This window comes from Theropithecus gelada, chromosome 7b (assembly GCF_003255815.1).
Source record: "Theropithecus gelada isolate Dixy chromosome 7b, Tgel_1.0, whole genome shotgun sequence".
Classification (NCBI taxonomy): domain Eukaryota; kingdom Metazoa; phylum Chordata; class Mammalia; order Primates; family Cercopithecidae; genus Theropithecus; species Theropithecus gelada.
The window spans coordinates 24,289,939-24,304,144 of NC_037675.1; the positions used below are offsets into that span (position 1 = coordinate 24,289,939).

At 47.0% G+C, this 14,206-nt stretch overlaps 1 protein-coding gene across 4 annotated transcripts; it reads right to left on the bottom strand.

Annotated features, from left to right (window-relative positions):
• Positions 1-3,342: 3,342 nt before the first annotated feature.
• Positions 3,343-13,419, bottom strand: PSMB5 (proteasome subunit beta 5). Of its 4 annotated transcripts, XM_025391070.1 has the most exons (4): positions 12,630-13,419; positions 11,409-11,715; positions 5,564-5,648; positions 3,349-3,863 (listed from the first exon to the last, which is right to left on the bottom strand). In XM_025391070.1, exons 1-4 carry the CDS (start codon positions 12,825-12,827, stop codon positions 3,842-3,844), a joined length of 612 nt encoding a protein of 203 aa, XP_025246855.1. In that variant the 5' UTR covers positions 12,828-13,419; the 3' UTR covers positions 3,349-3,841. The 4 variants fall into 4 exon arrangements, with proteins under 4 accessions (XP_025246854.1, XP_025246857.1, XP_025246858.1 ...); XM_025391069.1 differs by lacking the exon at positions 5,564-5,648 and having other exon boundaries at positions 3,343-3,863; XM_025391072.1 differs by lacking the exon at positions 5,564-5,648 and having other exon boundaries at positions 3,343-3,863; positions 13,046-13,164.
• Positions 13,420-14,206: the final 787 nt, after the last annotated feature.

Sequence of the window (14,206 nt, forward strand, 5' to 3'; positions counted from 1 at the left end):
CCCACTATAATTAAAGCTTTCCCAATAGGATTCTGGCTTCCTGAAGGGAAACTAGAATTTATAAAAACAAACAAGAAACAAACGCAAAACAGCAGAGATGCTTGGTTGCAATATATGTATATTTTAAATTATAGAGCACTGCTCTACACTCTATACAGTTTCAAAGTCCATATCTGTTATAGCCCTGGGAGCAGGTCAGGGGAAGATCTAACAAAACAAATAAAAATAAAAGAAAATTAAAAACCTAAATGTAACCAATTAAAATTAGGTATGGTTATGTAGATTCTCTCCTAACCCAATCATCCTATCCTTGTTACTCCTGACACAAGAGAAATGCTCCCCTCAAAATTTCCGTCCACCTTTTTTTTCTACTTTATTCTCTTTTCATCCCACCTCTTGCTTCTGTCCCCTAACAGACCACATAGAATCCCTGGGCCAGAATAAATCAGTTGTTTTATTTCCCCTCAGAGGATGTGACCTTCCACTCCCCAAATGGCTTTGACAGTTTTCTCATTTGCTAGCTGAGGAGGATATCAAGAGACATTGACCTTCTGGTTTTGCCTAAAGAGGAACACTCAGTAACTATTATGCTTCAGTCTTTGATTTGCATGAACTGTGCCCTTCCTCCCTCCTCCCCCACATCCTCACCTACCTTTTCACCTTCCTTCATGAACATTCTACTCACCCCGCAGTACACTGCTATTCCCCACAGCCCTCCCTTGCTTGGTGTGCAGATACTGGAAGGCTAGCAAGAGAAAGCAAGGGGACTCCAGGAGTATTTGCTCCCTATTTAATCAGATTAGTCCCATCACCTACCCTGAGGAGCCAGATTTTGGTGTTACTGAGTTATCTGTTGAGGGAAGAGAAATTGTCAGACATCACTTAAAGAGCCCAGTCCCTTGGACGCCTGGGAACTGCCAAGAGAAATTAATCTTCCAGCTATTTAAGGCAATTTCTTTTCCATCATCCTTTGTCAAGAGGACTGCACTGGGAAATGAATCTGATGGGAGTCCCTGAACTGGTACACTCCACTCAAAAGCATCTCTCCAATCCTATGCGGCATCCATCATCCCCACACAAGCAGAGACACACAACATCGCTGCAAAGCCAATTTCCCCCCAGTAACCATCAGCAAGAAATCACAAATGCACAGGGTGGATACCACTAGCCTACAGACTTGCAGTTTTTCTCTACCTCTGTTCTACCTTCCCAGAAAAACCTACCACAAATTGAGCTCTTTCATTAAATGAGTCTTTTACCCAAGACCCAGGAAGGTAGATCAACAGGGATATGCCAGAACAGAACATGCATTTTCTCTTCTAACATAAGGACTCTGCCAGTGCAGAATAGGTGTTTCCATTAAACAGCTAAACCACTGCCAAAGCAAAGTGTCCGACAGAAACAGGGCAAAGGGTTGCATTGTTTCAAGATCATCTCTTCTCTCCAGAATGAATTTTCTGTTCATGGACCAAAGCTGAGGTCTTATGCTCTCTGGGGTCATGTAATGAAATTCCAATCTTCAATTCTCTTTCTATCCTTAAGGCTACTTCCCAGGGAACGGGTTTTCAAATTGTGTTCCTTGAGGTTCCAAGAAGTGCCAGGGACTATGTATGTGTATAGGGCTAACAAAGGGTGCTGCAGGGAGTGACTGGATGGGGAAGCTCAATGGTTGAGACTCTGGACCTCTCAGTTCAACTTCAACCTCTGATTTTTTTTCAGGCATTGGGATTTCTCCTAGGAGTGCTCTTTTTTTTTTTTGATCTGCAAACCATTGTCCTAAGTGAGAGGAAGATGACTTTACCTGTGCTTCTCACGCAGCTAACCATTTCCCAACAGTCTACAAGAAGGAAGATGTAGCTTGGGTCCTGCCTATTTCTTTCTCTCTTTTTTTTTTTTTTTTGAGATGGAGCTTTGTTTTTGTTGCCCAGGCTGGAGTGCAATGGCACGATCTCGGCTCACTGCAACCTCTGCCTCCGGGTTCAAGGAATTTTCCTGCCTCAGCCTCCCAAGTAGCTGGGATTACAGGTGCCTGCCACCACGCCCAGCTAATTTTTTGTTTTTATTTTTAGTAGAGACAGGTTTCACCATGTTGGCCAGGCTGGTCTCAAACTCCTGGCCTCAAGTGATCTGCACGCCTCAGCCTCCCAAAGTGCTGGTGCTGGGATTACAAGCCTGAGCCACTGCGCCCGGACCAGCTCTTGCCTATTTCAACCGTGTAGTCTGAGTCCACACTAGCAGCTCCCTGACTCCAGGGGCTCCTGAGATACTTTTCTGCAAAAAATCTCCTTAGGCATGTCATTTGTTTTCCAAACCCCCTTCTCCGATTTCACTAATTCCCAATTTCCCTGCATTTGACAAATGCAATTAACAAGACTCGATCAGTTCCTGGCCGACAGCCCTCATCAATCAATACAAAGACTGCACAAGGCTGAGGGGGAAGGGAAGGTAGCCGCAGTACAGGGGAGGTGGGCTTACCCGTCTTCTACGAATGACCCCTCCAAACCTCTCAGTCTCAAAACATGACACTGGGTTGTCACCTTCACCAACCACTTTCTGCCTTCTGGCTAATACAAGGTGGTATTGTTTGTGTCCTCCACTCCCATGTTTTAAAGGTTTCTCCCAACAACCTCCTCTATCTCCTGTCTTTTCCTTAACAGAAGGCCTTGCCATCTGCTGCCACCATAGCTTGGGAACTCCCCCCAACCCCAGTAGTGCTGGGTGTGATAAATCAGCCATCTCTGTGCTCTCAGCAGGGCCTCTTCCCCACCCACACATTCCATTGACAATTTAGTGATGCTTCCTGACCAGGAGGCTATAAACTCCCCATCACTACCCTCTCCCCATCACTACCCTCCCTCCTCCACACATATGCACCAGAGGACCAAAAGGACAAGGATCTCCAACCTTGTGGTTACTACTGCTTTCACAGCTGCTTCTTTGCCCTCCCCTTCCCAGGGTCCAAGCCTTCCCTTCCCAGTTGGTTTAAAAGTCAAGATTTATCCTCCTCACCCTTCCACTCTGCAAGTAGCCTCAGCCTCCCCTCCCTCACCACAGGGTGACAGCCTTTTCCCCTGGAGCCCTGCCTGGTACAGCCCTGTGCATCTTTCCACCTCATCAACTTTTAATCTCTTTGTAAACCGAATCGAGAAGTGTCTCCCTCCTCCCTCCCTCTCTCTCCTTCTCCGTTATTAGCTTCATGAGTGGGGACGTTAATGTATTCACTAGACAATGTCTTCACACCACTGTTTCCTGTAATTACAGTCCCTTCCTTCCCACTGTCCTGGCTTATTTGACTGAAAAGTGCTTGGAGGAGGGACAGTGTGACAAAAGACGCAACACAGGTTGAGGTTGAGTAGTGAGTAGTGTAATGTTAACATCCAAGAAAGTAAAACAAATAGTCATCTCTGCAGCAGCTCATTAATGACTGGTAACACATAGAGGTCAATGTGCCAGAACTTAAAGTATTGATACAATTGAAGGCCCTTCCACTATAAATAGGATGGGGGATGGGTCACTGTATCCATATTACCAATGATAGTCACCTCAAGAAACACAAGCAGCTGCATCCACCGTCTTTCAGGGAGTAGAGCCACTGTACTTCTCATGTAGATCAGCTACATTGTCACTGGAGACTCGGATCCAGCCATCCTCCCGCACATGGTAGAGGTTGACTGCACCTCCTGAGTAGGCATCTCGGTAGGTGGCTTGGTAGATGGCTCGACGGGCCAGATCATAGGCCTGCTCCACTTCCAGGTCATAGGAATAGCCCCGATCCATGACCCCATACGCATACACAGAGCCAGAACCTACAGAGAAGGTGGCCCCTGAGATCCGGTTCCCTTCACTGTCCACGTAGTAGAGGCCTGGAAAGGAAGATGAGGTTAGCAGGAAAAAAAAAAAAAAGATCACCCCTTTTGATATCTAATTCATATGCCATATGCCAAGGCAGTAGTTCTTTTATTTTGAAATGGAGTTTCGCTCTTGTTGCCCAGGCTGGAGTGCAATGGTGCCATCTCGGCTCACCACAACCTCCACCTCCCGGGTTGAAGTGAATTCTCCTGCCTCAGCTTCCCAGGTAGCTGGGATTACAGGTACTCGCAACCATGCCCAGCTAATTTTTGTATTTTTAGTAGATATGGGATTTCACCATGTTGGTCAGGCTGGTCTCGAACTCCTGACCTCTGGGGATCTGCCCTCCTCAGACTCCCAAAGTGCTGGGATTATAGGCATGAGCCACCTCGCCCGGTTAGCAGTTCTCTTAAAACCTAGAATAAAATTAAAAAAATAAAAAAGAGGCCGGGCGCGGTGGCTCAAGCCTGTAATCCCAGCACTTTGGGAGGCCAAGATGGGTGGATCATGAGGTCAGGAGATCGAGACCATCCTGGCTAACACAGTGAAACCCCATCTCTACTAAAAAAATACAAAAAACTAGCCGGGCGAGGTGGCGGGCACCTGTAGTCCCAGCTACTCGGGAGGCTGAGGCAGGAGAATGGCGTAAACCTGGGAGGCGGAGCTTGCAGTGAGCTGAGATCTGGCCACTGCACTCCAGCCTGGGCGACCGAGCGAGACTCCGTCTCAACAAAAAATAAAAATAAAAAAATAAAAAAGTAGGTCAGGCAAGGTGGCTCACACCTGTAATCCCAGCACTTTGGGAGGCCGAGGTGGGCAGATCACCTGAGGTCAAGAGTTCGAGACCAGCCTGACCAACATGAAGAAACCCCGTCTCTACTAAAAATACAAAATTTGCCGTGCATGGTGGCACATGCCTATAATCCCAGCTACTCAGGAGGCAGGATAATCACTTGAACCTGGGAGGCAGAGGTTGCGGTGAGCCAAGATCACACCATTGCACTCCAGCCTGGGCAACAAGAGTGAAATTCTGTCTCAAAATAAAATAATAATAAATAAATAATATATATTAAAAAAGAGAAACCCAGGGAAGCCAGCATAAATACAAGATAGGTCTTCTATGAAATTATTATTATTATTATTTTTATTATTATTTTTTTTTTTTGAGACTGAGTCTGGCTCTGTCGCCCAGGCTGGAGTGCAGTGGCCGGATCTCAGCTCACTGCAAGCTCCGCCTCCCGGGTTTACGCCATTCTCCTGCCTCAGCCTCCGGAGTAGCTGGGACCACAGGCGCCCGCCACCTCGCCCGGCTAGTTTTTTGTATTTTTTAGTAGAGACGGGGTTTCACCGTGTTAGCCAGGATGGTCTCGATCTCCTGACCTTGTGATCCGCCCGTCTCAGCCTCCCAAAGTGCTGGGATTACAGGCTTGAGCCACCGCGCCCGGCTTTATGAAATTATTATTATTCTTTTAAAAGCTAGCTGGGTGTGGTGGTACATGTCTGTGGGAGGTTGAAACAGGAGGACTGTTTGAGCTCAGGAGGTGCAGGCTGCAGTGAGCTATAGTCACACCACCACACTCCAGCTTGGGCAACAGACTGAGATGCTGTCTTCAGGAAAAAAAAAAAAAAAAAACCTGAAGGAATAAAATTTAATATTAAGACTCCAGGATTCTACAACATACCATCCCATCTCACCTCACATTATGGTAACTACCTTGCCATGTTGCCGATCCTCTCAGCACACCCACAAAGCAAGTATATTCCAAATGACTTAGGTTTCAAGCACAGAACTTCAGACACTGTTAAAGATAACATTTAAAACATAATCCCCAGCCAGGCGCAGTGGCTCAAGCCTGTAATCCCAGCACTTTGGGAGGCCGAGGCAAGTCGGTCACCTGAGATTGGGAGTTCAAGACAAGCCTGACCAACATGGAGAAACCCTGTCTCTACTAAAAATACAAAATTAGCCGGGCGTGGTGGCGCATGCCTGTAATCCCAGCTACTCAGGAGGCTGAGGCAGGAGAATCACTTGAACTTGGGAGGTGGAGGTTCCAGTGAGCCAAGATCGCACCATTGCACTCCAGCCTGGGCAACAAGAGTGAAACTCTGTCTCAAGAAACAAACAAACAAAACATAATCCCCACTCGCCCACCAAAAGACCCCATAATCCCAGTCACTTGAGCCCAGGAGGTTGAGATCACAGTGAGCTGTGATTATGCCGCCGCACTCCAGCCTGTGTGACAGAAAAACAAATTCCATAATCCCAGAACTCAAAGAGTTTAAAATATCTGGAGAACAAGACATACTTTACACAGGAGGATAATAAAGCCTAGAGTTCGTAATCATATTGTAAAGACCTGCACTGTCCATATGGTAGCCACTAGCCACATGGGACTAGTTGAGCATTTGAAATGAACTAGTACTACCTGCTGACATAATATTTTGGATTTATTAGGTTAAACAAAATATGTTGAAAGTAATTTTTTTCTTTTAATTTAAAAAATGTAGCTAGTATAAAATGTAAAATTACGTAGATGGCTCACATTATATTTCTATTGCTGGTATAGAACAGGGTTTGGCCAGGCCAACTGCCTTTATTTTTGTAATTAAAATATTATTGGAACACAGCCCCTGTTTCCATACTGTCTATGGTTGTTTTGTGCAACACCAGCAGAGTTAAGTATTTGAGACAAAGATTTAGGCCTGCAGGCCTAAAATATTTACTATTTGGCCCTTTATGAAAAAAACTAGCTACCTTTTGGTACAGATGAAAATTTAGACAAAGTGTTCAATCCCAACTGCCTACTGGATCCCTCCAGCTGAATGCCTTTGTCATCAAGTTCAGATTCAAACTTCCTAAACTTAGATACCAGTGGTTCTCCATTACCTACCAAACTCATCTCTCTTGTGCGCCACTAACCCACGCTTCCTCCTGTCTTCTGAAATTCTGCCAATGGCATCACTACTTTTTTTCCTATTTTAGTGGTTCTCACATCTCACCGTGCACTAGAGTCATCTAACAAAGATTTTTTTCAAAAATGCATAGGACTTACCCTAGGTGTTTTTTATAATTGGGGTGGGGTGGGAAACAGGTATGGAACTTGTTTTTTAAGTCCTCCAGGTGATTCTAACGCAAGCCAGCTTGAGCACCACTGCCCTTATTGGTTTTCAGGTTCAGGTGATTCTCATGTCTACTCTACTGCTTTCTCTGGCCCCTTCTCAGCCCCACTGCCATGCTTTTGCCTAGGGGGGTCACCATCTGGTTCCAACGTACCCTTCTGGCTTTTTGGCTCACTATTCCCCTTCACCCACTTAGTTCCAATTAAACTGGACTTTCAGTTACTCCTCAAAAGCTTCATGCTTCTTTCCTCCCTTTCTTTGTTATGTTTCCTTTCCCTTTTTCACATTCAGGACAACTACCACCAATCCATGAAGTCTTCCCTAATTCCTCCCATCATAAGTAATCTCTTCCTCCTCAAAACTCCTTCAGCATTTGACTGGTTCTTTTTATTGACTGACTGACTGATTTTTCAGACAAAGTTTTGCTCGTTTCCTTCCCAAGCTGGAGTGCAATGGCACGATCTCAGCTTACTGCAACCTCTGCCTCCCAGGTTCAAGTGGTTGTCCTGCCTCAGCCTCCTGAGGAGCTGGGATTATAGGCATGCCCCTCCAGGGTCCAAGAGATTCTCCTGCCTCATCTCCCTGAGTAGCTGGGTTTACAGGCATGTGCCACCACAATTTTGTATTTTTAGTAGAGAGAGGGTTCCACCATGTTGGTCAGGCTGGTCTCGAACTCCTGACCTCAGGTGATCCACCTGTCTCAGCCTCCCAAAGTGCTGAGATTACAGGCGTGAACCACTGCGCCCAGCCAACTGGTTCTTTTAAAAATGGTATTTATCAGGCCGGGCGCGGTGGCTCACACTTGTAATTCCAGTACTTTGGGAGTCTGAGGCAGGTGGATCACGGGGTCAGGAGATTGACACCATCCTGGCTAACACGGTGAAACCCCGTCTCTACTAAAAATACAAAAAATTAGCCAGGCACGGTGGCGGGTGCCTGTAGTCCCAGCTACGCAGGAGGCTGAGGCAGGAGAATGGCGTGAACCTGGAAGGCCGAGCTTGCAGTGAGCAGAGATCATGCCACTGCACTCCAGCCTGGGTGACAGAGCAAGACTCCGTCTCAAAAAAAAAATATTTATCTTATTCAGCCTTGGGTTAAGTACAGTCGTCCTTTTGTATATGAAGGGGATTTGTCCCAAGACCCCTGCATATACCAAAATCTATGCACACTCAAGTCCCAAAGTTGGCCCTGCAAAACCTGCATATATGAAAAGTTGGCCGGGTGTGGTGGCTCACGCCTGTAATCCCAGCACTTTGGGAGGCCGAGGCAGGTGGATCACCTGAGGTCAGGAGTTTAAGACCAGCCTGGCCAACATGGTGAAACCCTGTCTCTACTAAAAACATAAAAGTTAGCTAGCAGGGTGGTAGATACCTGTAATCCCAGTTACTCGGGAGGCTGAGGCAGAAGAATCACTTGAACCCAGGAGGCGGAGGTTACACTGAGCCGAGATGGCGCCATTGTACTCCAGCCTGGGTGACAAGAGCAAAACTCCACCCCCTAAATAAATAAATAAATAAATAAATAAATAAATAAATAAATTGGCCCTGTGTATATTCGGGTTTCAAATTCTGGGAATGTGTATTTTCAATCAGAATTAGGTTGAAAAATATCTGCATATAAGTGAACCTGAGTGATTCAAATCCATGTTGCTCAAGGGCCAACTGTAATATGAGGCAAGGGGCTGACTCGCAATGAATGGGACAGGGTAGTCAGGAAGGCCTCTTGAAGGTACTATTTAAATGATGCTCAGTCTCCCTGGATTTTCCTTGCTACCCAGTCCCTGTACTCTCTTACACTGTTTCCACCACCTAGAACAAATCCACCAGTTAAGGGTTCAAAGCAGCAATTCCAAAATGCTTCCCTGGATCATGTAAAATGTATGGAACTGTCTTTTCCCACCTTTCAGAGAATAGCGTCTCAATTTCCAAAGTAACAAACTGAGGTCCTCTCTCACATCCAGTTTTTAATTTCCTTTCATCCTCCATTGGGTAGTAAGCAGATACTCCCTACATCCCTTTCTATTCTCATTTGAAAGCAAGTGAAAAAGTGGTAGGTATCCTATAATTGTTCTACAAGGTAACTAGGTATTTAGTAAACAGGTAAAATAATGAAGCAAAAACAAAAGGAGGAAATAATAATTATTTTTAAGCATATGGAAGGGAAAAGTAGAAAGTGACTAGCTATAGTCCAACTTTACTAAAGGGACAATTCAAAACTGGCTGATGAGGAAATGACAAATACAGAGTCGAACTTTCTGGCAAGTTTCTTAAATGCTGGAAAGGAAAAATAGGCTAAGGAACTTATTTTCAGAGATGATAGAACAGGACCTAGCACGATTCTTAAGGGTGATTATAACCAGCAAAGAAATAAAAGAAATGAGCCCAGGACTGGGCGCAATGGCTCACCCCTGTAATCTCAACACTTTGGCAGGCTGAGACGGGCAGATCACCTGAGGTCAGGAGTTCAAGGCCAGCATGGTGAAACCCTGTCTCTACTAAAAATACAAAAATTAGACGGGCATGGTGGCGCATGCCTGTAGTCTCAGCTACATGGGAGGTTGAGGCAGGAGAATCACTTGAACCTGGGAGGCGGAGAGTGCAGTGAGCTGAGATTGCGCCACTGCACTCCAGCCGGGGTGACAAGAGTGAGACTCTATACCCACCCCCCCAAAAAAAGAGAGGAGCCCAAAAGGCTCCTTCTAGGCCAAAGACTCTCTAAAGAAAAAAGGAGAAGAGGCCAGGTGCAGTGGCTCACGCCTTTAATCCTAGCACTTTGGGAAGCTGAGGCAGGCGAATCACCTGAGGTCAGGATTTTGAGACCAGCCTGGCCAACATGGTGAAACCCCATCTCTACTAAAAATACAAAATTAGCTGGGCATGGTGGCAGGCGCTTGTAATCCCAGGTACTTGGGAGGCTGCAGCAGGAGAATCGTTTGAACCCAGGAGGCAGAGGTTGCAGCGAGCCGAGACAATGCCATTGCACTCCAGACTAGGCGACAAGAGCAAAACTTCGTCTCAAAAAAAAAAAAAAAAAGAAAAGAAAAGAAAAAAACAGAAGAGAAATGACTAACTTTTGAGGGACAACCATATATTAGAGTCTAATACAGTAGCCACAAGCCACACATGGCCAATGAACACTTCAAATAGCACTACTGCTACATGTAGGATTCAACAAATTCTTAAATTCTTTTTTTTTTTTGGAGACAGAGTCTCACTCTATTGCCCAGGCTGGAGTGCAGTGGCGCAATCTCTGCTCACTGCAACATCCACCTCCTGGGTTCAAGAGATTCTCGTGCCTCAGCCTCCTGAGTAGCTGGGATTACAGGCACCTGCCACCACACTGGGCTAATTTTTGTATTTTTAGTAGAGATGGGGTTTCGCCATGTTGGCCAGGCTGGTCGTGAATTCCTGACCTCAGGTGATCCACCTGCCTCGGCCTCCTAAAGTGCTGGGATTACAAGTATGACCCACCACGCCTGGCCTCTGGGTCTTATTTTATAGGAGAGAGAACAGATGGAAAATTATTAGCCAGACACTATACTAGTAGGTTTACATTTGTTACCTCACTTAACCAATATAACAGATGATAAAACAGAGGCTGAGAAAACATGCATGCCCACGGTCAAACAGGTAGTCAATGACACAGCTGATTTAACTCCATCCCTTTTCCTATACTACAGTGCCTTCCTTGAAAAAGAGAAGGAACAGGCTGAGTGCGGTGGCTTATACCTGTAATCCCAGCACTTTGGGAGGCCAAGGCCAAGGTCAGTGGATCATGTGCATTGGATACCAGCTTGGCAAACATGGTGAAATCCCGTCTCTACTAAAAACACAAAAATAAGGCCGGGCACAGTGACTCACGACTGTAATCCCAGTCCTTTGGGAGGCCGAGGAGGGTGGATCACCTGAGGTAAGGAGTTCGAGACCAGCCTGACAAGATGGCAAACCCCCATCTCTACTAAAAACACAAAAATTAGCCAGGTGTGGTGGTGCATGCCTATAATCCCAGCTACTTTGGGGGCAGAGGCAGGAGAATCGCCTGAATCCTGGAGGTGGAGGTTGAAATAAGCCAAGATTGCACCATTGCACTCCAGCCTAGGTGACAAGAGCGAAACTCCGTCTCAAAAAAAACCAAAAACAAAAACTAACCAGGTATGGTGGCGGGCGCCTGTAATCCCAGCTACACGGGAAGCTGAGGCATGAGAATCGCTTAAACCTGGGGGCGGAGGCTGCAGTGAGCTAAGATCATGCCACTGCACTGCAGCCTGAGTGACAGAATGAGACACAGTCTCAAAAAAAAAAAAAAAAAGGAGAAAGAAGGGCTAAGAACCTAATTACACTTCCTCAGCATTGACACCAAACCCTTTAATTCATCTGTCCATACAACTCCTCCTCTCTGTAGTGTCAGCCCAAGGATAAAGTGGTTGCAGCTTAACTCACCAGGGCCTCTCTTATCCCAGCCACAGATCATGGTGCCCATGGACAGCCCCATGCCTTTGTACTGATACACCATGTTGGCAAGCAGTTTGGAGGCAGCTGCTACAGAGATGCGTTCCTTATTTCGAAGCTCATAGATTCGACATTGCCGCGCCAACAGCCGTTCCCAGAAGCTGCAATCCGCTGCGCCCCCAGCCATGGTGCCTAGCAGGTATGGGTTGATCTCTATCACCTTCTTCACCGTCTGGGAAGCAATGTAAGCACCCGCTGTAGCCCTGGAGTCAGCTGCAACTATGACTCCATGGCGGAACTGTTAAGATCAGAGGAAAACACAAAACAGGCCACATAAGACCACAAAAACACTCCTACCATACTTCTTTTTGCATCAGTCCAAACCCAGCACATCTCTTTCTCCATCTTTTTATACTTCACAGTATACTTCTCTACTTCCCCATATATTAATGTCACCTGAGCTTCACATCTCAATCCCTTTACATGGATATAACTCATATTAAATTCATTTTATAGGATGGGCGTGGTGGCTCACTCCTGTAATCTTGGCATTTTGGGAGGCCAAGGCGGGAGGATCGCTTGAGGCCAGGTGCTGGAGACCAGCCTGGGCAACACAGGGAGATCCATCTCTACAAAAAATAAAAAACTTAGCCTGTCGTGGTGGTGTGTGCCTATAGTCTCAGCTACTCTGGAGGCTGAGGCGCTGGCGCCATTGCACTCCAGCCTGAGCGACAGGGCGAAGCCCTGTCTCAAAAACAACAACAAAAAAATCATTTTATAGATGAGGAACCCAGCTTCCCCTTTATGCCAGTTTCGGTTACCCTTGCCTTGAGGGGCCGCCCAGTTTCCAAAACTTTGGTAAACGGTTACAATAGCCTTCCCTCGGCCAAGGTTCATTGTTGTTGCGGCCTTTCCCCTTTCCCAGCTAGAAGATCCTGAACAGCAGCAACCTGGGGTCGCCTAGGAATCAACCCAAGAGGCCTCAGCTTCCTTCCCCGACTTACCCCCGGCCCCACCGCCACCCTCTCCAACCAGAGCAAAGACAGGGGTCTCCTGGGTCAATGAGACAGCAAAACTGCTGCGGTCCGAACGAGAGGACCGCGCCTCCGCCTGGGTTGGTGGCCAAGGCCACCGCAAACTCCGGTCAGGCTGGGAGGCCAGGCAAGTCGCGGGCGTTCAATAATCAGCCTGGCAAGGGGGCTGGCTCCGCACCTTGAAGGCCAGGGTGGTTGTTCCATGAAGCATTTCGATCCCTGGCTCTTCTGGGACACCCCAGCCGGGCGCGGCCAGACTCAGCCCATCACTGGGACTCCCCGGACCTATATCTAGCAGATCTGCACGACCCCCGAGTCCGAAAAACCCGCGCTGGTTCACCGGTAGCGGTCTCTCCAACACGCTGGCAAGCGCCATGTCTAGTGTGGGCAGAAAGAACTAACTCTGAGAACGCCTAGCAAAGATAGGTCGGGCAACGCCTCGCCGTCACAGCTTCACTTCCTATTAAATCTATTCTCGAAAGGAGCCATTTTGACTGCTGGCAACCACGCCTCCAAAAAGAAGAGCCAGATGGGAAAGACCATTTTCACGAAGGGCGATGGGGAAATAGATGGCTTCACTAATCTTAAACGTACCTGCCATCTTGGCTTTGGTCATGCAAGTAGTCCTAGATCAGGGTAACCTCAAATTCACAGGAAGTGTCTGAAAACGTCCATGTTGCGTGAGGGAAGTGAGGTCGGCCATCTTTGAGAAGGGCGTGACTGGTTGAAAATTGGTTCTGAACCCTTAGCAGTGAGTCCGCCCACTCCAGCCCGGTGTCCAAGCAACAGGTTACATTGCTGCTGCTTCAGCACCTTGTTAACGCCCCTGAGGTTGCCATCTTGTTTAAGGGCACCCTCTAAAACTGGATAAAATAATGATGCATTCTGAGGCCATTTCCCTATATTAGTTAAACCACAGTAATTAGTGGTAAAAAACGCAACAAAATAAAGTGCTATACCTCTTGTTGTCAGTCGCCATACAGCAACCCTTCTTTAACAGTAACCAGTTTTTAATATCCAATATTCCTTCTCTTGACGCCTACCGTCTGGTGGAAATTCGAATAAGTAATGAATTGCCTAAAAGGCAGATGGAAGAAGAAAAAGCAAAGGGTCCAGTTAATCCACAAACTAGATTCTCAAGTCAGACCTGAATAAGTGCCAGTAGTAATTTACCATCTCACAGCCTGGAGGACGGTTGAGACTGCATAAATATGTACCAAGAGATTCTCTAACTTCAACTTGCTAAGATGATGCCCTTTATTCAGGAACGTACTATATTTCATTGCCTCTTCCTCCCTCCACCCACCTTCATTTTTCAAATCTTTTGGGAACTATAACAAACCAGGAAGTGTGCATATGTATGAAATGTTGCCTCCTGCTTTGTGGCTCTATGAAGTCAGTGTCTGGCCTTCCTTGTCGGATTCTAGCAGCAACATCTATCAACATCGAAATTCCACTTTCTTGGCCGGGCGCGGTGGCTCAAGCCTGTAATCCCAGCACTTTGGGAGGCCGAGACGGGCGGATCACGAGGTCAGGAGATCGAGACCATCCTGGCTGACACGGTGAAACCCCGTCTCTACTAAAAAATACAAAAAAAAACTAGCCGGGCGAGGTGGCGGGCGCCTGTAGTCCCAGCTACTCGGGAGGCTGAGGCAGGAGAATGGCATGAACCCGGGAGGCGGAGCTTGCAGTGAGCCAAGATCACGCCACTGCACTCCAGCCTGGGCGGCAGAGCGAGACTCTGTCTCAAAAAAA

Bases quoted from the DNA above. Each gene is read 5' to 3' on its own strand.
- PSMB5 (XM_025391069.1), bottom strand. From the start codon at position 12,827: ATGGCGCTTGCCAGCGTGTTGGAGAGACCGCTACCGGTGAACCAGCGC. The intron at 11,716-12,629 runs GTGCGGAGCCAG...TGATCTTAACAG, and splicing joins CAACCACCCTGGCCTTCAAG to TTCCGCCATGGAGTCATAGT. The intron at 3,864-11,408 runs GTGAGTTAAGCT...CTTCCTTTCCAG, and splicing joins CTGGGATAAGAGAGGCCCTG to GCCTCTACTACGTGGACAGT.